This window comes from Prionailurus viverrinus, unplaced genomic scaffold (genome assembly GCF_022837055.1).
Source record: "Prionailurus viverrinus isolate Anna unplaced genomic scaffold, UM_Priviv_1.0 scaffold_40, whole genome shotgun sequence".
Taxonomy (NCBI): Eukaryota; Metazoa; Chordata; class Mammalia; order Carnivora; family Felidae; genus Prionailurus; species Prionailurus viverrinus.
The window spans coordinates 613,583-633,113 of NW_025927608.1; the positions used below are offsets into that span (position 1 = coordinate 613,583).

Sequence of the window (19,531 nt, forward strand, 5' to 3'; positions counted from 1 at the left end):
CAGGTGAGGGAACAGCTGGTGGCCAAGGGCAGGGGATGGAGGGAGTGGGTGGAGGTGGAGACAGACAGACAGGCACACACACACACACACACACACACACACACACACACACAGAGGGAGGTGGACAGATGCTGTTGGGGAGGCACAGACACTAAGGGTGTCTTTTTTTTTTTTTTTTTCACTGTGACACCCTTTTCAAATTTTAGTAATTGTGGCACTGAGAATGTCTTACCCTGACATTTCTCTTTGGGTGTGACAACTCTTACAGTGGAGAATTTATTTAAATATTCAAATGGATTTTAAAGGATTCCTGGAAGAAGCTATGGCTCTTAGTATTATTAATCTGACTCTGCTGAAGTCAGTTCGCTTCTGGACCAGGAACTCAAAACCCTCCCTCTCTGTGGACAGAGAGAACTGGGGGGGGGGGGGGGGGGGGACCAGCCATTGCTGCCAGAGCCATGATTCCTATCACGATTGTCATCTCTCCGAGGGGACACATCCGGAGGCAGACGACTCAAGGTTGGATGTTTGAACGCTGAGATCCCAAGTATTTACTCCTGCCCCTAACATTTTCCGGGCCCCAATCTTCTGTGCTCTGTGGTCCTAAACGCTGGGCTTTCACTCGAGTGCTCGCCATCTGTTCAAACAAACCCAAAGCCGCTGTTCTTTCTTCTCTCCCGGGTAAGTTACACACCATAAAATGCACCCGTTGTATTTGTATGGTCCAGGATTTTTAGCAAAGTTATGGACCTGTGCAACCACCACCACTATCCAGCCTTCAGATGTTTCCATGGACCCCCTAAAAGCTCCTTCATTGTCACCTGTAGTCTGTCTCTCTCTCCCACCCAAACCCCACGATCACTGATCTGCTTTCTGTCTCTATCAGAGCTTCTTTTTAGAACACAGTTTTAGTTGTGACCATCCATAAATACTTCTACATGAAGCTGGGGTGGTCCTCTGGGTAAGAATACAAATTGCATTCCTCAATTTTAAAAAGATTAAAAAAATATTTATTTATGTTTGAGAGAGAAACTGTGAGAGGGGGAGGGGCACTCAACCGACTGAGCCACCCAGGCACCCCTTCACTCCTCCATTTTTTACAACAGAATGTAACCTCACGCCTGTGTGTCTGTCTTTGGCCATGACCAGACCTGCCCAAGGAAAGCAGCGCAGTGGACATGAACGGAAAATTGTTAGGCCTTGCAGTATAGGAGCAGGGAGAGGGAGATTGCTGTGAATTCTAGCACACACGACAGGAAGTTCAAGGCCTAGGATGTGGCTATCGGACCCAAGTAACATGGCTGTCCTCCGAGTAGCAGACAGACAGCTTTACATGGAGGTGCAAGCTGTTTCTGGGTGATAAGCAGTAAACGTGGTTCTATAGGTATTGGACCCAGCAGACATCTCATTTTGTGTGGGCTCACAAGACATGCCTCGATGAGATACGGAAGAGGCAGGCATCAGAGAACTTCCTGGGGGCGCCTGGGTGACTCAGTCGGTTAAGTGTTCGACTTCCACTCAGGTCATGATCTCACGGTTCGTGAGTTTGAGCCCCACTCTGCGCTGACAGCTCAGAGCCTGGAGCCTGCTTTGGATTCTGTGCTCCCTCTCTCTCTGCCCCTCCCCTGCTCACGATCTCTCTCTCTCTCTCTCTCTCTCTCTCTCTCTCAAAAATAAACATTAAAAATTAAAAACACACCAAAAAAGAGCTTCCTGATTCCTTTCCTCATTTGTACGTCTTGCATTGCTTTCCTCCTGCTTCAGAAATAAGCCAAAGCCAGATGCCTGGTGGCTCAGTCGGTTGAGCGTCCGACTCTTGATTTCAGCTCAGGTCATGATCTCACGGTTCATGACATTGAACCCGGTGTCAGGCTCCACGTTGATCGTGGAGACTGCTCATGCTCTCTCTCTCTCAAAGAGAAAAAACAAACAAACCAAAGTAAAAGTAACTATGAACCATGCCTCCTCTGTCACGCGACACCCGACAGACTCTGCGTTCCGGCTCGAGCAGTGTCTCACATGAACACACACAGCATTTGCCTCACTCACTGCCACAAACATCTGGATGCTCCTTTCTCAACCACAGAGGGCAAGCTCGACTGGCCTGTGATACAGCTCATTTCTTAAAACTCCAGAGCAGACGTCTCGTTCCTTAGCTTCTCTGGTGCCCCTTCCCTGGGAAGGAGAGGGTGGGTTCCAATCTCGCTTGCCCTGATGCTTGTGCGAACTTGGGCAAATTACCCGTCATCTCCGAGCCTTGTTTGGACAAGTCAGGTATCTGCCTCGGTGGGTTATCCTGAGGATAAAGGAGATAATGTAGGTACAGAGCACTGCCCGCTGCCTGGCATGTAGTCCGTGCTCAGTAAACAGCAACGGTAGTGGTGTTTCGACATGACTGGTTTCACAAGCCTGTCGCCCAATGTTTGCATCACAACGTGTCCCTGCTCAAACCAGGAGGTCAGAATGTTTCACTTCGGTTTGGGAAACAGTGAGGGAGTCGAGGGGGCACTAACATTTCTTAATCCTTATCATCTCCGCGGTGGAAAATATCATCGTTATCTCATTTTAGAAATAAGGACACTGAGCCTCGTTCTTGGCGATAGTCGCTCAGGTTGGCCTGCATGGGAAGCCGATGCCCCTCCCACCTAAAAGTGCTCAAGATCTCAGGGCGCCTGGGTGGCTCAGGCAGGTAAGCGTCCTGATTTCGGCTCTTGAAATCAGCTCTTGATTTCGGCTCAAGTCATGATCTCACAGTTCGTGAGTTCGAGCCCGGTGTCAGGCTCTGCACTGACAGCTCAGAGCCTGCTTGGAATTCTCTCTCCCTCTGTCTGTCCTTCCCCTGCTCACTCTCTCCAAATAAATAAACATTAGGGAAAAAAAAGTTACAGCAAAAAAAAAAAAAAAAAAAAAAAAAGCTAAAGATCCCTGTAGAGCAAAAGCTCTCCAGTCACCTGTTGTGGGGGGAGTCAGACTCTCACCTGCCTGGAGGGAGAACAGAGTCAACTCTCAACAACATCTAACTGGAATTTGCTGAAGTCAAAGAGAAACATGCATTTCCCCAAGTCGGCAGAGGTCACAACTCACATTCCAAATATGACAGGGATGATGTTACACGGCGGGCCTGGGGGGGTGGGGGGTGTCTCGGGACAGAGGGTGGTAAAGAGCTCTGCAAGTTGGCCTGAAGGAAATGGAGCAGCATTGGGAGTCTTGCTCCGAAGAATATTCAACAAAGAGTAGCCTGTCTCCATCCTCCACACCCAAAATGCATGGTGCATGTGTGTGTATATGTGTGTCCACGTGTTTGAGCACTTGCTGGAGACCCGCCACCTTCCCTAAATGTGTTTGGGTTAATTTCACTTGCTCTGAGTTTTCCCTCATCCTAAAGTCAGTCTACACTTAGGTGTCTGGCTGGAAGCATCTTTCCCTGCACTGCAATCGGGTTCCCTTGTGCTGTTGTCCATCACGTGTATGTCACGACATGACCATCTTCTGCTTGACTCTTCGATGAGATCCCGAGACTGTGTTCCGCATTTTTTCACTTCTCTCCATTCCCCCCAACATTTAACCCAGAAATATGCTGGAAATGGATAGATGCTTATGGAGTGATAAAAAAATAAGCAAGGTCACAAATCCGAAGAAAGACTTTAGATCTGGGTTTTTGGTTTTTTTTCTCCTAGAGTTCTATCTGAACAGAAATCACATGTTAAATAAATGACTAAACTTTGTGTTAGAGTTCACAAAAAATGAGCAAATTAAAGTGAAATGCCAAAGGGGTGGGGGAAGTAACTTTCGCTACAGAGAAATAATGAACTTTTGGGTCATGTCCAGCCAATGGGGGCTCAGTCACAGGGAAGCTGTCAAACACCTTTCGGAGAAGCTCTCGAGGCACACGTATCACTGGGGGAGCGCGTGGAGGCCGGCACCGGGTGCAGCCGGGCGCCTGTGACCACGTGCATGCGTTGTTTTGCTGATGTTCCCGATCCCGTTGGAGGGTTCACCTTCCTTCTGACTCACTGTCTTAAATGTTTCCCTTTGTATCTGCCAACTGTTGGAATCGGTGTTTCAACTGTTCTGACCATCTGCTGGGAGAAAACTTCCAGATTATGTCACAGTTTTCGGAACCTCAAATCACACAGTTTTGGAGTTGGAGGACTTAGGAATCAGCAAGCCTAACTCCTTCACTTGCGGGCTCACAAATGCTTCTGCTCCGCCTTGAGTGTCGGCCCCGGTGCCGGGTGCTGGGGAGGCAGAGATGGCTCATGAGGTCCTGGGGCTCCCGGCACCTACACTCCAGCAGGGAAATCAGATTCTACAAGGTGACACAGGTGCCCCGATAAAGGGGTGTCCAAGGGACACATACGCTGTGCACAGGAGGGGGGCGGAGACTTTATACATGGTTGAGTGTTTACTGAGCAGGGGAGAATGTAAGTGGGAAAAGATTAGTCAAATATAAAACTGGAGAGGAAGGTAGGGGCCGGATCAGTAAACATTTACTGAGCACCAGTGACGTATCAGGTCACCAGACTGTATGCTAATTGCCAAAGATGTGAAAGCGACAGCTTTGCCCTCAAGGAATTTATAATTTAGCCAGATGTGACTATATACATTAAAGATATACAGGAAGGGATCATCGGCTCTCCTTGGAGGTGGGGACAGAGAGGGGTGTATTGCGGAAGGTACCCGAGGATGCTGTCTCGGGCTAAGGCTTCCCAGGTGGACCAGAGTGGGGAGGGCATTGCAAACGGAAGGAACAGCAAGTATCCAACACAACACGAAGTCTTTCAGGAACCTGAAACAGTGTGATATGGTCACGCATTTAGCTCACTTGGGGAGAGTGGCAGGGGATGAGGTTGGACAGACAGGACAGACAGACAGGACAGAGCGAACTCTTACCCTGGAACTCCACACTCAGCAGCTTCGAGTGTGCCCTGGAAGTAATTAGGAACCTGTGAACGGTGAATTGATCAGGGGACAGATGCAATCAGGTTTCTGTTTTGGAAAGAACCTACTGTGGGCACTCAGTCGGTTAAGCATCTGACACTCCATTTAGGCTCAGGTCACGATCTCATGGTTTGTGGGATTGAGCCCTGCATTGAACTCTGTGTTATCAGCTTGGATTCTCTCTCTCTCTCTCTCTGCCCCTCTCCTGCTCTCTCTCTCAAAATAAATAAACTTAAAAAAAAATAGAAAGGACCTACTCTTAGCTGGCTGGTACACAAGAGTTGGTTATACTGTTATCAATTCTTTTCTGTATGTTCCATAATAATTACAGAAGAACACCCACTAGCAGGTGGACAAGTGTCTGATGTCTGACAGGGAGCAAAGACGGGTACAGGGACCGGTTAGAGGCTGTCGCCTGGTCCACGCGGGAAGGGATGAGAGTCAGAACCAGTGGCAGTAGTCTCTGAGTTTGAAGAGCTGGTCAGGAACTGAGGTCCCCCGGACATGGGGGGGGGGGGAGACTGGGTGTGGGGGAAAAGTCCAGGGTGACCACCAGCTTCCGGTGTGGGTAACTGGGAAGGACGCATTCTCCGGAAATGGAGACTGAGGTGGATGAACAGGTCCAGGAAGAAAGATGAACTCACATGTAGACGTGTGCTGGAGATGCGGGTCAGATAAGCAGATAGAAATTTCTAGTAGGCAGGAGGATTTATGAGTCTAGAGCTCAGGTAAAGTAAAGTAGGAAGCAGAGAGGAAACAGTGACCTGGGGCCAAGGAGGATCCTGAGAAACTTGGAAACGAGGGGAGAGAAGGTGCAAGGGAGGAGGGAGAGGAAAGCGTCGGAAGCTGCACAGATACTGAATAAAGTGAAGTCACTGCCTTTGGCCCCAGCTCAACTCTGTCCCAGTGAACTTTGCCAGAGTGGTTTCAGTGGCCCGTCTGGAGACAGCAAAGGGGGTGATGTACTACTGCAGGTGTGGAGGGCTCTCTGTCAGGGACTCACCGTGTGGGGAAAGGGGATCCGAGATGTTCAGAGGACACAGGAGTGAGGACAGGGTATCGGTGAGACTTAGAAACTTGAGCAAATTTACGTGGTGGGGGCGGGGGCAGGAGGAGCTGGTAAAGGGGGGCAGCTGACAACAAAGAAGACAGAAGGAGTGACTGCAGGAGCATGGACCGGAAGAGCAGGCTGTGCACTGACCAAAGACACAGCAGCAGCAAGATACTGGCAGACAAGAGGTGGGAAGGGGCAGAGAGTGGTCACACCACAGTTACGGGATTGGGACATCGAGGGAATTGAGGCTGAAGCCTCAACTTCACCTGTGAAACGAGAAACGAGGTGAGGAAGGTAAGGCCCAGAGAGGTGGTAACTTGCATGACAACCGCTAGTTTGCCAACTGTCCCCGGGACACTGAAGGCAGGGAGGGACCAAAGAAAGAGGCAGGCCGCTCCAGACTGGTGGGCGGTGGGTTCGAGAAACACGGGGACTTACATTTGAGGCTTATCTTGGGCGGCTGCAAGACAAGCAGATTTCCACACCGTCTGCCAGAATCTTAGGAGTTCAGCCACATATTCAGGACAGACGGTCTCAACACCTTGCTCTCTCAAGGCTGCATCCTTGAAAACAGCTTGGGCTGCGGGAAGGCCGGCAGGACATACACGACCTGGCTGGGGAAGAGGTGAGGGGCCTCCGATTGCTCCGGTACCGCCCAAGGGGCAGCTGGCGGTCACAACCTCTCTATGACCTCCTCCAACAATAACCCACGGGGAGTAAGATTTTAACTCAAGTGTCTTGACTCCTTGCCTGGTGCTCTATTCCCTATGTTATACTCACTTAGGTTGAAGATACTTATGTCACTTGGAGATATGTTAAAATGGGGCTTTTTGGACTTTTCTCTTTTTTTTTAAGTGTATTTATTTCAGTGGGGGGGCGCCTGGGTGGCTCAGCCAGTTAAGTGTCCGACTTTGGCTCACGTCATGATTCACAGTTTGTGGGTTCCAGTGTCGCATCAGGCTCTGTGCTGACAGCTGGGAGGCTGGAGCCTGCTTGGGATTCTGTCTCCCTCTCTCTCTGCCCCTCCCCCACTTACACTCTGGCTCTCTCGTAAAAATAAACATTAAAAAAAATTTTTTTAAGTGTATTTTTTGAGAAAGAGAGAGAGAGAGAGGGAGAGAGAAAACGTGGTCACTCGAGGGAGGGGCAGAGAATCCCAAGCAGGTTCCGCACAGTCAGTGCAGAGCCTGACATGGACCTCGAACTCATGCACCGTGAAATCGTGACCTGAGCTGAAATCGAGAGTTGGATGCTTAACTGACTGAGCCACCTAGGCGCCCCTGGACCTTTCTTTTGAAAGATCACTAGACAAGGCTGGCTTCATATGAGGGCAGAACAGGCCGCCTTGTCATCAAAGACAAGAAGCTTGTCAAGACCCTGGATGGAGACCTTCTGAAAATGGGGAAGACAGCGGAAGTTGACCCTCAGATAAGGATCCTGACTTACTCGGGCCACTCCCAGGGGCTTAGAACTGCGATTTTCACCTCGGTGAAAGAGATTCTGGGAAACTACCTGGAGAAGAGCATAGGGAGGCGTGGGGGAAGGAGTGGTTGAGAGTGAATTCTGGTCAGGTCTCTTGGCCTCTCTGTACATTGCCCTTCGGAGCGTAACATGCATGTCTGATGAAGAGGTGGATGGGAACATGACACTGAAGCAGGTCAGGAGAGCTGGCCAAGGGGGCAGGCAGAGAAAGCAGCCAGGAAAAGCAAAGGAAGGACGCTAGAGACGAGAGCCATCACGGGGTCTTGCACGGGCCCCGCCAGATGGAGTAAAATCAGGCAGATACTGCGCAACTGGAATCCCAATCACCTCCACTTAGAAAAACACAGCCTGTGCTCTTGTTTCCGTAACAGGCATTAGGAAAAGGAGAGGAGAAACCCTTCACGTCGCAATCACAGCTTAGAATGGGAAGAGACTGTGCTCCCAACCTATTAAGCCCAATTCACAGCCTCTTCTTCCCCCAGATTGCCGGTCTTTCCCCCTTCTGTGATTTCTTCAATGATACCAACTGGCTTCTAGGGGCAGTAGTAAAACTCGGGGGTGCCTGAGTGGCTCGGTTGGTTGAATGTCAAGCCCTGATTTCAGGCCAGGTCATAATCTCACGACTTGTAAGATAGAGCCCACACCGGGCTCTGTGCTGACAGCACGGAGCCTGCTTGGGATTCTCTCTCTTCCGCTGTCCCTCCCTCTCTCTCAGAATACATAAATAAACATTAAAAAAATATTTTAAGGGGCGCCTGGGTCACTCGATCGGTTAAGCATCCAACTTTGGCTCAGGTCTCATGATTCATGGGTTCGAGCCCCACATCAGGCTCTGTGCTGTCAGCTCGGAGCCTGGAACCTGCTTCAGATTCTGCATGTCTCTCTCTCTGCCCCTCTCCATTCATTCTCTGTCTCTCTCTCACTCAAAAATAAATAAACATTAAAAAAAATTTGTAATGGGGCGCCTGGGTGGCGCAGTCGGTTAAGCATCCGACTTCAGCTCAGGTCACGATCTCGCGGTCCGTGAGTTCGAGCCCCGCGTCAGGCTCTGGGCTGATGGCTCGGAGCCTGGAGCCTGTTTCCAATTCTGTGTCTCCCTCTCTCTCTGCCCCTCCCCCGTTCATGCTCTGTCTCTCTCTGTCCCAAAAATAAATAAACGTTAAAAAAAAAAAATTAAAAAAAAAAAAAATTTGTAAAATATTTTAAAACTCAGGTAGCAAACAAACATTGGCTCGCTCCCTACCCCCCACAGAAAAAGTCCCCTACACAAAGGACTTGTCACATGGGAGGGGGACACTGAGGGGCGGAACTGCATTAGGATCTTGTCATCTCTGATCAGAACAATTCTGTGTAATTAAAGCCACAGGGCTACAGATGTGAATCTGAACCGATGCCTCATATAACCTGAAATGTTTTCTTGGCGCTTAAACATTTATGTAACACATAATAACTAATTGTCACTAGCATCCACATAGCATCTTTCTTCACTTGAGCCTAAAGCACTTTATATATGCTAATTAATTCTTACCATAACCTCATGAGGAAGAGAAGCAGCGACGACTATTATTCCCATTTTGCAGAGGATAAAGTCAGGGCAGGGAAACATGCTGACGTTCCCCCAGGTCTGAAAAAGTGAGAAGGCAATCATAATTTAATTCTTGTTTAGGAACTTATTTATTGGGTTTCATTCATATGCTTGGCTCTGTGCAAGATGGTCAGTGTGCTTATGGATGGGGTGGGGAGGTTTGGAGTGCGGCAGGGAAAGGTCGTTTAAATAATATACTATAGGGGCGCCTGGGTGGCGCAGTCGGTTAAGCGTCCGACTTCAGCCAGGTCACGATCTCGCGGTCCGTGAGTTCGAGCCCCGCGTCGGGCTCTGGGCTGATGGCTCAGAGCCTGGAGCCTGTTTCCGATTCTGTGTCTCCCTCTCTCTCTGCCCCTCCCCCGTTCATGCTCTGTCTCTCTCTGTCCCAAAAATAAATAAACGTTGAAAAAAAAAATAAAAAAAAAAATTTAATTAAAAAAAAATAACACACTATAAAGATAGAAAGACACAGGCGCCTAGGTGGCTCAGTGGCTAGTGGCTCAGTGGCTAGGTGGCTCCCTGGTGTTTACTTTTTCACTTGTTCATCTTCCCCATGAGAATGGAAGCCCTCTGAGGGCAGGGCTTTTATCCTTATTCATTAATGTTTTCAGGGCCCAGAACAGTAACTGGCATCTAGTGTGTACTGAAAAGATATTTGTTAAACCAATGAAGAATGCCTGAGGTTCACAGTTCCAGTTCTACCACTGACCAGTTTGAGCTTGGAGAAGTCATTTCATCTTCCAGGGCATTAGTTAAAAAAAACAAAAAAAGTGGGGTGCCTGGGTGGCTCAGTCAGTTGAGCATCCAACTCCTGATGTCAGCCCAGGGCATGATCCCAGGGTTGTGGGATCGAGCCCCGAGTCAGGCTCTGTGCTGAGTGTGGAGCCTGCTTAGGATTCTCTCTCTGTCCCTCTGCCCCTCTCTCTGCTCGTACGCTCTCTAAAAATAAAAATAAATTTAAAAATAAAAATAAATTCTTTAAACGGTGAGGAATGTGAGGAAATAGGTATGTAGCCCTGGCCGCACTTTTTGGTGGGGAGGCCACAGGGGCAGAGTCCTGTCTTCCGCGGCTCCACATCCGTCTTGGAGCGGAAGAGTCTGGGCAGTGGCTCATGATGTGTGGAGTATGGAATGAAAAGAAAACTGTGTTTCACTGTGGAAAGAGCAGCAAGGCTTTCTGAATTACTGACTTGATCCAAATCCTGCTGCCACTTACAGCTGTGGCCTTGAACCAATTACATAACCTCTGGAGCCTCAGTTTTGTCATCTTTAAAGTGGCCATTGTCCCCAAACAGCCAAAGCAATCTTGAAAAAGAAAACCAAAGCAGGAGGCATCACAATCCCGGACTTCAAGCTACACTACAAAGCTATAATCATCAAGACAGTATGGTACTGGCACAAGAACAGTCACTCAGATCAATGGAAAAGAATGGAGAACCCAGAAATGGACCCACAAACGTATGGCCAACTAATCTTTGACAAAGCAGGAAAGAATATCCAATCGAATAAAGACAGTCTCTTCAGCAAGTGGTGCTGGGAGAACTGGACAGCAACATGCATAAGAATGAACCTGGACCACTTTCTTATACCGTACACAAAAATACACTCAAAATGGATCAAAGACCTAAATGTAAGACAGGAAGCCATCAAAATCCTCAAGGAGAAAGCAGGCAAAAACCTCTTTGACCTTGGCCACAGTAAATTCTTACTCAACACGTCTCCGGAGTCAAGGGAAACAAAAGCAAAAATGAACTTTTGGGACCTCATCAAAATAAAAAGCTTCTGCACAGCGAAGGAAACAATCAGCAAAACTAAAAGGCAAACGATGGAACAGGAGAAGATATTTGCAAATGACACATCAGATAAAGGGTTAGCATCCAAAATCTATAAAGAACTTATCAAACTCAACACCCAAAAAACAAATAATCTCGTGAAGAAATGGGCAAAAGACATGAACAGACACTTCTCCAAGGAAGACATCCAGATGGCCAACCGACACATGAAAAAATGCTCCACATCACTCAACATCAGGGAAATACAAATCAAAACCACAGTGAGATACCACCTCACACCTGTCAGAATGGCTCACATGAACAACTCAGGCAACAACAGATGTTGGCGAGGATGCGGAGAAAGAGGATCTCTTTTGCACTGCTGGTGGGAATGCAAGCTGGAGCAGCCACTCTGGAAAACAGTATGGAAACTCCTCAAAAAATTAGAAATAGAACTACCCTACAGTCCAGCAATTGCACTACTAGGTATTTATCCAAGTGATACAGGTGTGCTGTTTTGAAGGGACACATGCACCCCAATGTTTATAGCAGCACTACTGACAACAGCCAAAGTATGGAAAGTGTCCAATGTCCATCGATGAATGAATGGATAAAGAAGATGTGGTATGTATATATATACATACATATACATACATATATATATATATATATATATATATATATATATAGTGGTATATATATATACATACACACACAATTACTTGGCAATCAAAAAGAATGAAATCTTGCCATTTGCAACTATGTGGATGGAACTGGAAGGTATTGTGCTAAGCGAAATTAGTCAGAGAAAGACAAACATCATATGACTTCACTCATATGAGGACTTTAAGACACAGAACAGATGAACATAAGGGAAGAGAAGCAAAATAACAGAAAAACAGGGAGGGGGACAAAACATAAGAGACTCTTAAATATGGAGAACAAACAGAGGGTTACTGGGGGGGTTGTGGGGGGGGGATGGGCTAAATGGGTAAGGGGCATTAAGGAATCTGCTCCTGAAATCATTGCTGCACTATATGCTAACTAATTTGGATGTAAATTAAAAAAATAAAATTAAAATAAAAAAAATACAGTGGTCATTGTCCAAGGTCACTCACAGCCTCTGAATGAAGGACTCTTTAGCTGCCAGGATTCCCCAGGGACGTCTGCTGGTATATTTTGCCTCCAGATCACTGGGTCAATGTGAGGCTTAAAATTATGGGTAAGTGAGGTTAATTTACAGAGCTGTTTGAGGAAAAGTCATTGAGATATAACACTAATAACAGAGACAAAAAAAAAGTCAACTAACATAGGGCAGTCTTTTCCAGATGTGTCAACAGGGCCAAGGACTTTACTACCCGGCAGAGCATAACGGATGCTGTGACAGTAAGCTTTAGTTGCCAAGCGTAGTTTAAATCATGTCCCATTTTCTGTGTTCATGGCAGAGAAGTACTACATTTTATGTACATTTCTATCAAAAGTGGTTCCAGTGAGGCGCACCTGGGTGGCTCAATCGGTTAAGCGCCCAACCTCGGCTCAGGTCATGATCTCACAGCTCGTGGGTTTCAGCCTCGCAACAGGCTCTGTGCTGATGGCTCAGAGCCTGGAGCCTGCTTAGGATTCTGTGTCTCCCTCTTTCTCTGCCCCTCCCTGCTCACACTCATGCTCTCTCTCTCTCTGAAAAATTAAAAAAAAATAATAAAAAAATAAAAAAAAATGTTTTAAGTGGTTCCAGAGAAAACATTTTAATGCTTAAAGGCTAAATGTCCATTATCTGAAAAATTTCTTTTCATGGAACAGATTATTCCCCAACGATGCCAGAAAATGAGGTATAAAACTGATAAAATATCAGACAGAATATAAGAAGACATTATGCGCAGAAATAGTCTCACTTGAAATTGGTCAGAATTACCTACAGTTCTTCCCAGAAACTCTCAGAAGCTTGGAGCTCCTAAGCGCTTACGAAATTAAAGAAATCACGCTCTTTCCGGTGCGAGTCCTCATTACCTAGAAGTAATGCCCTAATAAAGTCAGAAGGAAGTCAGCAAACTGCTCAACAGCCCTCTTTTTCCCAAATATCCTCCCTGCCTCCTGATACCAGGTGGGGAAGCAGTTTTCTGAGTTTTCCAACTGTGACATCGCTACCATGTATTTATTCTCATCTTTTCTTCCAAGTTTATATTTCCTATTCCTGCCTCCTAAATAGGAGTATTTCCTGAGGCGTAGGCCTTGGCCTTCTGCTCTTCTCTATAAATACTTTCTCTTTTGGAAAGATCATATACACTGAGGAGTTCCACTGTTGCTTCTTCACGGATGACTCACACACTTATATACTGTGCCATAACCTCTCTGTCTTCAGCCATCTCATAGTCTCCAAATCTGTTTGAGATCTGAGCTCATTTTCTGCCTCGAAACCAACTCACAACTCACCCTAGGGGCACCTGAGTGGCTCAGTCAGTCGAGCGTCAGACTTCAACTCAGATCATGATCACACGCTGCTCACGAGTTCAAGCCCCACGTCTGGCTCACTGCTGTCAGCGCAGAGCCCACTTCAGATCCTATGTCCCCCTCACCCGCTTGCGCTCTCCCCAAAATAAACATATGTTAAAAAAATTCACCCTATGGGCATTCAGTCTGGATTTCTTGGCTTACAGAACTGGAGTCCTCCCTGGTTGCTCACAATCCTTTCCCCCCACCATCCACTCGGTCACTAAGGAGAGCGCTACTCAATTATTGCAACCTTGCTCTTTCCCCTCTCACCTTTACTATCCAAGGCGAGTAATGACTATCGGAGCTCCTCCTCCATGCTGTCCTAGTCACTTTTACTAGGTCGGTGCTTCTAAAACATGGCCTGGAACGCTGGCAGCTCCACATTCGTTCTGCATTTACGGAGTGCTCGCTTTATACAAAGCGCAGCGTCACACATTCCAGGATGCAGAAGTGATGGAGGTCTGTTTACAGTCTAGGAGGGGGAGGAATTGTACACCCCGTTTTAATTCGAAACTACGAAGTGGTAATAACTGAATGAATACATGAAGAATGGTTTGGAAAGTATGACGGACATTCCAAAGAAAGAAAATTTATTTCCAGACGGCGAGGTCACTATGTGGCTTTAAACAACGGGCAGAATTTCAACAGTGTACGAAGATAGGGAAGAAGAGTATTCCTAAGGAGAAAGAGCCAGGAGCAATCTTTAGAAGGTAAAGGGAGGTCGGGAGAGATTCATACGGTCTGGTTTCCCACCGACAAGGGAGGAGGAAAGGGGAACAGCAGAAAATCGTTCGTTTTGAATCCAAGTTCACAAATTAGGTCCTTAACCTACAGGCAACAGGGAGCCCGTGACGATTTCTGATCACAGCTGTGCTTGAAAAGGACTACAGGGTTGGCAAGTGAGTGACGCTGGAGGAAAAGTACTGCACTTGCCCCGTTGAGGGGTCGAGACCCTCGAGGAGGTGCAGGCAGTGTGTACGCAGAGTGGCTGGATGCCACAATTACTGCGGAGGCAGAATCGATGGCACCTGTCAACTGACGGGAGCAAGTACAGGGGGAAAAGGGCATCAGTTGTGGACGTCAAAGTTTCCAAGGAGAAACGGGAGGTAATCCTAACAAAAGCGGGGCGCACAATTCCGAAAGCCAGTCGCGAGGGCGGGGCGGGTCACGTCTGGGACACCAGGCACTGATGGAACCGCAGGGCCTCCGAGAAGAAAAGGTCACGGCGCCCGGAGGTAGCTGGGCCCTGACGACTTCACTGCTGCGGGGGAGGGGGGGGGGGAGGTGTCGGGAAAAACGGGCACCAACGGACTGCGGACACCTTACTACCGGGGCCTGGCCAGGCAGAGGTGAAAGCTGTGGCCTCGTCGCGGCGCCGCCCTTGCCTCGCCCGACCCCGGGAACAGGTGGCCGGAAGGGGCCTCTCCCTCTCCTCCCCGCACATTTCCTCAGCGTCCGTCCCCGCCCGCCACCGGCCCCTCGCTAAGGAGGCCTCACGCACAGCGGTGTCCTGTCCAGGGAGAGCGGGCCGAAAGCGCACGGGGGACACCGCCACCTCCGGCGCGACACCCGACGCCCTCCGCGCGGGGCTCGGGAGATCGAGGAACCAAGAGAAACCTGCACTACGGTCCCGAGATCTCGCGAGACTTGGCAGGCCGGGCCCCCCCCCCCCCCCCCCCGCGGCGCTGGCCTGCCGGAAGCGGAAGTCGGCCTGTGGCCCGAGTGGCTCCGTTACCTTGGAGAGCTGAAGTAGTGGGAGATTCCGTGGCCGAGCTGTGGGCCGGAGGTGGGTGCTCCTGCGCGTGTGGCCGGCGGGGTGCGGCCCGAGCTGGGCAGACGCAGCCCTCGGCGGGCGATCGTGGCCCCGGGGAGCAAGGGGCCGGACGGGCCGCGCCGAGGGGCCTCCCCTCGCCCTCGCGTCTGGGGGGGGAGCAGGCCTGCCAGGGCCGCGGGAGACCAGCCCAGTGCGCTCTGACAGCGGACTGGGAAGCCGGTGCGCGTCCCCCCGGGCAGCAGAAGCCCCCAGTGGTCATTCATCCCCAAGGTCGCTCGCCTGCACCACTGCGCCGCGCGGTTTTACTTGTGCTCGAGACCGGTCCGAAAGGCTGAGCCCCTGCCTTCCACCGAGGGGCACGTACCTTGTGCCGGTCGTGCCTGGACCGGCTTCTGGGTCCTGAAGGCCGCGCGCTCTCCGCCGCCACTCGAGCGCGAGCGCTCGCTTTCCAGCCAGCGTGGCAAGTCTCCGGAGCGCTTTTAGGACAGCCCCTTCACTCACTGAGGCCCTTGTGTTCCTCGCCCTCCCCACCACCTTTTGAGGGTTTCCTTCCAGGGAATCAAACGTTTTTCTCCCTTCCCCCAGATCGAAACAACACAAACATTAGACAGTACAACTGCCTCAAAGTGCTGGGGTAAGTAAAGCTCAGATCGATTAAAATTATATTTAAATTTCATTGCCGTGAGTAACAATAGAGATTTTTGTTTACTTGTGAGAAGGGGACCGTAGGAGAACATAGAAATAGAGTGGCATTTTTGCCTTGTCTTGTAGTTTCTACTCCCCATCTGGTTGGGTATGGGTCATCCTTCTGGTGGTTTCTGTGATTCCTATAGAAACCCAGGCATGATGGTCATTGGCTGAACTTATTACAAATCATACCTTGGGTTTGCGAATTTGACATCTGAGAAAGTGGAAAGTCTGAGAGCAGCAGCCTAAGAAAGATTAAAACGTCTAGGTATTGCTTCTTGCATCCACACAGTAGTCTTGGTCTAATGTTGCTGGGATGAGGGTAGAATTATAAATATTTGCATATGTTTTGGGGGATTTGGATGAGAAACAAACTAATGAAGAAACTGTCTTCCACTATCACGTCTTTGTCAAAAAGTTTTATTGTAAGTTGAAGTAATACAGTAAGAAAAATAATTGCAGGATGTCCGATTTGAAAGTTTTCGTATGATGTCACATATATCCCAAGTCATAAAACAGGTGTTAGGAGTCTTGAGGCAAAGAGTAGAAAGATGAAGTCTGGGTTAGGAAAGACAGGGATGGGAGCCCTGACCGGTATGTGGTCAAGGAAGACTGGGAAGGGGGGAGCTCCCTACAGCACGCTGATTGGCTGGCTTCCAGGTCTTGGATAAAGTTTAAAAGAAGCGAAGTCTTTGTCCCTTGGCCTCTCAAGGATGAGGCCTTTTGTCACCTAAGCCAAATCTTTTCTTAGAGGTAGAGGGCTCCCGGAGAATGTGGGTAAGGAAATACTACTTGAACGAGTCCAGAATGGGCCTGGGAAACCCAGCTAATACAGATTTGTTAGACAGTGTCTATAGTAGTTTTCATTTTGTCACAGTACAGGAGCGCATTGGATGCCATTATAAAGTACCCTAAACTTGAGTAGCTGTTCATTTAAATGCCTATTTGCCTTTCCATTTTTGTGTCTCTCCTGTATTTTCAGTCTTTCACTTTTTTACTGGTTCTTTTTTCTTTTCCTATAAACCTAACCTCAGGTACTTTGTCCTGGGAAAAATAGGAGATAATTTTCCAGTAACCCTTTAGCTACTGCCTTTTTCTCGTTTTCAGCGAAACTTCTTGAAAACTTAGTCCGTAGTCAGTGTAGATTTCTACTTCCTTACCTTCCAGTTACTTTTCAATTAACTGCAGTCCTGTTTCAATCCCTAGTACTCTAAAATAATCACCTCCTAATGGCTAAACCCAATTAGTTTTCTCTTCTTGGTTCTGTCATTGTACTGTTCAACATTGAGGACCATTCACTCTTTATTGTCTTGCCTTCTATGGTAAGCTCACTTTGCTGGTTCTTACCGGTTTTCTTCTTTATCTTCAACTTCCTTCTGCGTCGGTGTTCTCCAGGATTCTGTTCCTTGATACTCTTCTTATTCCACAATCTTCCTGAGGAATCTCCTCCATTCTGACAGCATTAGCCACCATCAGAATTGCTGATGTCTCCCGTATTTATCATCAACTTGCTTCTCAGTCCCAAATAGGTAACTGTGAGCTGACTCTCCATGTGGATGGGCATAACGTAACTAACTTCAAACTCTTGTGTACCCTTGCCCACCCTTCCTGTGGTTCCCATGGCACCATAGGCCATGCGCTCATTTGGCTAGAAGCCTGGAAGTTACCCTTTGTCTCCCCTGCCACCCCACAACATCTAGTGAGTGATTAATTTCTCCTGGAATCTTACCTGTCCTCACAGTTGCTTCCTCAGACTGAGCCCTACAGCAGTGCAGTAAGCTGCCTTTGGTCTGTCCTCGCTGATCTGTGCTCTGCCCGGTTAGAAAAGTGATCCTTCTAAATAGTCGGCTTGCTCTGGAGAGTTCTCTGCTTCAACCACCTAGGACTCCCCATTTCCTACCAGAATAAGTGCACAGTTGTTTGTGTGGAATACACAGTTTTTCATAATTCGATCCCTGCCTATTTTTCCAGCTTCATTTCTTGACATTCACTGGTCCTCCCTTTATACCATGTCTGTCTTACGCTGTAGACCAAGAGTTCTTTGGAGGTAGAGACCACGATATATTGTTCATCTTTGTATCCTGGGTGCCCAGTTAGTACATCTATATTACAGAAGTCAAGAAACACTGAATTGAATGTTTAAAACTATCTGAAGTTTAAAAGTACACAAAGACGTTTATGAATACCCTGCCTAAAATTGTTCATCTCTTGGTTTTTCACTATCTGGTAAGATAATGTGACTTTTTAAAAAAATTCTCAGAGCACTCTATTAAAAACGACAGAATTTCAGGATGACAGACGCTTCTGAAGCTGTTCCAAATTTTGAAGAGATGTTCGCCAGTAGATTCACAGAAGATGACCAAGAATACCAGGAATACCTGAAGCGCCCTCCTGAGTCCCCTCCGATCGTCGAGGAGTGGACTAGCAGAGCCGCTGGGAACCAGAGAAATAGAGGCAATCGGTATGTATCATGGGAGGACACCTGTGGATGGCTGACGTGGGAGAGGACGGCTTTAACCCGTTAGCCTCCGAGGCCAGCGAGGGCAGGGACCGATGTTTTTGTTTGGTACTCCTGGTGCCGACCGCCTGCCTGCACGGAGCAAGCGGCCAGTAAACGTGTGCCTTAGTATTTTGTCGGCACCATGTGTTTTTCCCTTGCTGTTCAGTTGTGTGTGTCTTAATGTTCTTTTTTAAAATGTTCTTCCTGTGGACATTTGATTTTCTTTGCAAATATACTTGAAAATCCCAGAGTCTTCTATAAAACTCTGTGTTAGATTCCATAGAGAAGGTACTGTCTTTGGCTTATACTTGAGAAAGAAATTTATACAATAGAAATTATGTCTATGTAATAATTCAAAATAGATGAATAGATTACCATACTGCTTTTGTACAATCGAATAGAATTCAGTTTGAGAACTATTCTGTTGTTTTGGGTTTCGTGTTGTGATCTGCCTATTTCTCTGCAAAGCGTATCCAGTGTGATACTGGAAGAATGATATAAATTTTGGGAATGTTTTGACCAACTGGTGCTATAACATTCTGCGGAGAAAGATGTTTTTTACCCCTTTGTGGATGGAATATTAGACTGAAATAAAATGCACTGGGATAGAGTTGTCATTTGTGTTTGTTAAAAGAGAAGTATAAAAATCTTTTTGTTTTGCTGTTGTAGGTTGCAAGATAACAGACAGTTTAGAGGTAGGGATAGCAGACGGGGGTGGCCCAGTGACAATCGATCAAATCAGTGGCATGGACGATCCTGGGGTAACAATTACCCGCAGCACAGACAAGAACCTTACTACCCCCACCAGTACGGACACTATGGTTACAACCAACGGCCTCCCTATGGTTACTACTGATGGAAACGGCAGCAGCTTTTAGTAAAACCATTACTCTGTTAACGTGACAAAAGTTTGTATCTTCTGTTGGTCATAGTTTTACGTTTGATTTCAGAGAGTGGATTATTAACTTTTTGGCACTTCTGACTTTTTTTTTTTTTAATGAGATCTTACCAGAGACATTATGGTTGCTGGGAATAAGTATGCCTCTAAAAAGGTTGTAGATTTATTACCTGACTTCTACCTCAGATTTCTTCTTTGTTTCATGACTTAACAGTCTTTGAACTTGCTGTGTGTTTTCTTTGTTTGACCTCCAGGAGTTCTGTCTTTGTTTTACACAGAAATAAAAATTTTAAAGTAGAAAATGCCTGATTTTACTTTTTTTTTTTTTAATGTTTATGAGAGAGAGAC

General features: G+C 47.6%; 1 protein-coding gene and 1 long non-coding RNA gene across 6 annotated transcripts; one reads left to right on the forward strand and one right to left on the reverse strand.

The window, feature by feature from the left end:
• Positions 1 to 3,114: 3,114 nt before the first annotated feature.
• On the reverse strand, positions 3,115 to 14,908 carry LOC125159023 (uncharacterized). 2 transcript variants are annotated; one of them, XR_007149650.1, is made up of 5 exons: positions 14,826 to 14,908; positions 13,595 to 13,785; positions 9,006 to 9,101; positions 6,434 to 6,609; positions 3,115 to 4,079 (listed from the first exon to the last, which is right to left on the reverse strand). It is a non-coding gene; the product is annotated as an uncharacterized LOC125159023 (long non-coding RNA). The 2 variants fall into 2 exon arrangements; XR_007149649.1 differs by having other exon boundaries at positions 3,115 to 4,082.
• RAMAC (RNA guanine-7 methyltransferase activating subunit) lies at positions 14,732 to 19,485 on the forward strand. Of its 4 annotated transcripts, none has more exons than XM_047846816.1 (4): positions 14,732 to 15,110; positions 15,684 to 15,732; positions 18,076 to 18,246; positions 18,955 to 19,485. In XM_047846816.1, the coding sequence occupies exons 3-4, from the start codon at positions 18,077 to 18,079 to the stop codon at positions 19,139 to 19,141; spliced, it is 357 nt and encodes a 118-aa protein (XP_047702772.1). In that variant the 5' UTR covers positions 14,732 to 15,110; positions 15,684 to 15,732; position 18,076; the 3' UTR covers positions 19,142 to 19,485. The 4 variants fall into 4 exon arrangements, with proteins under 4 accessions (XP_047702772.1, XP_047702771.1, XP_047702769.1 ...); XM_047846813.1 differs by having other exon boundaries at positions 15,024 to 15,110; positions 18,068 to 18,246; XM_047846814.1 differs by having other exon boundaries at positions 15,032 to 15,110; positions 18,046 to 18,246.
• Positions 19,486 to 19,531: the final 46 nt, after the last annotated feature.

Excerpts from the sequence above, each read along its gene's own strand:
- RAMAC (XM_047846816.1), top strand. The coding sequence starts at position 18,077 with ATGACAGACGCTTCTGAAGCTGTTCCAAATTTTGAAGAGATGTTCGCC. Across the intron at positions 18,247-18,954 it reads CAGAGAAATAGAGGCAATCG|GTTGCAAGATAACAGACAGT; the intron begins GTATGTATCATG and ends TTGCTGTTGTAG.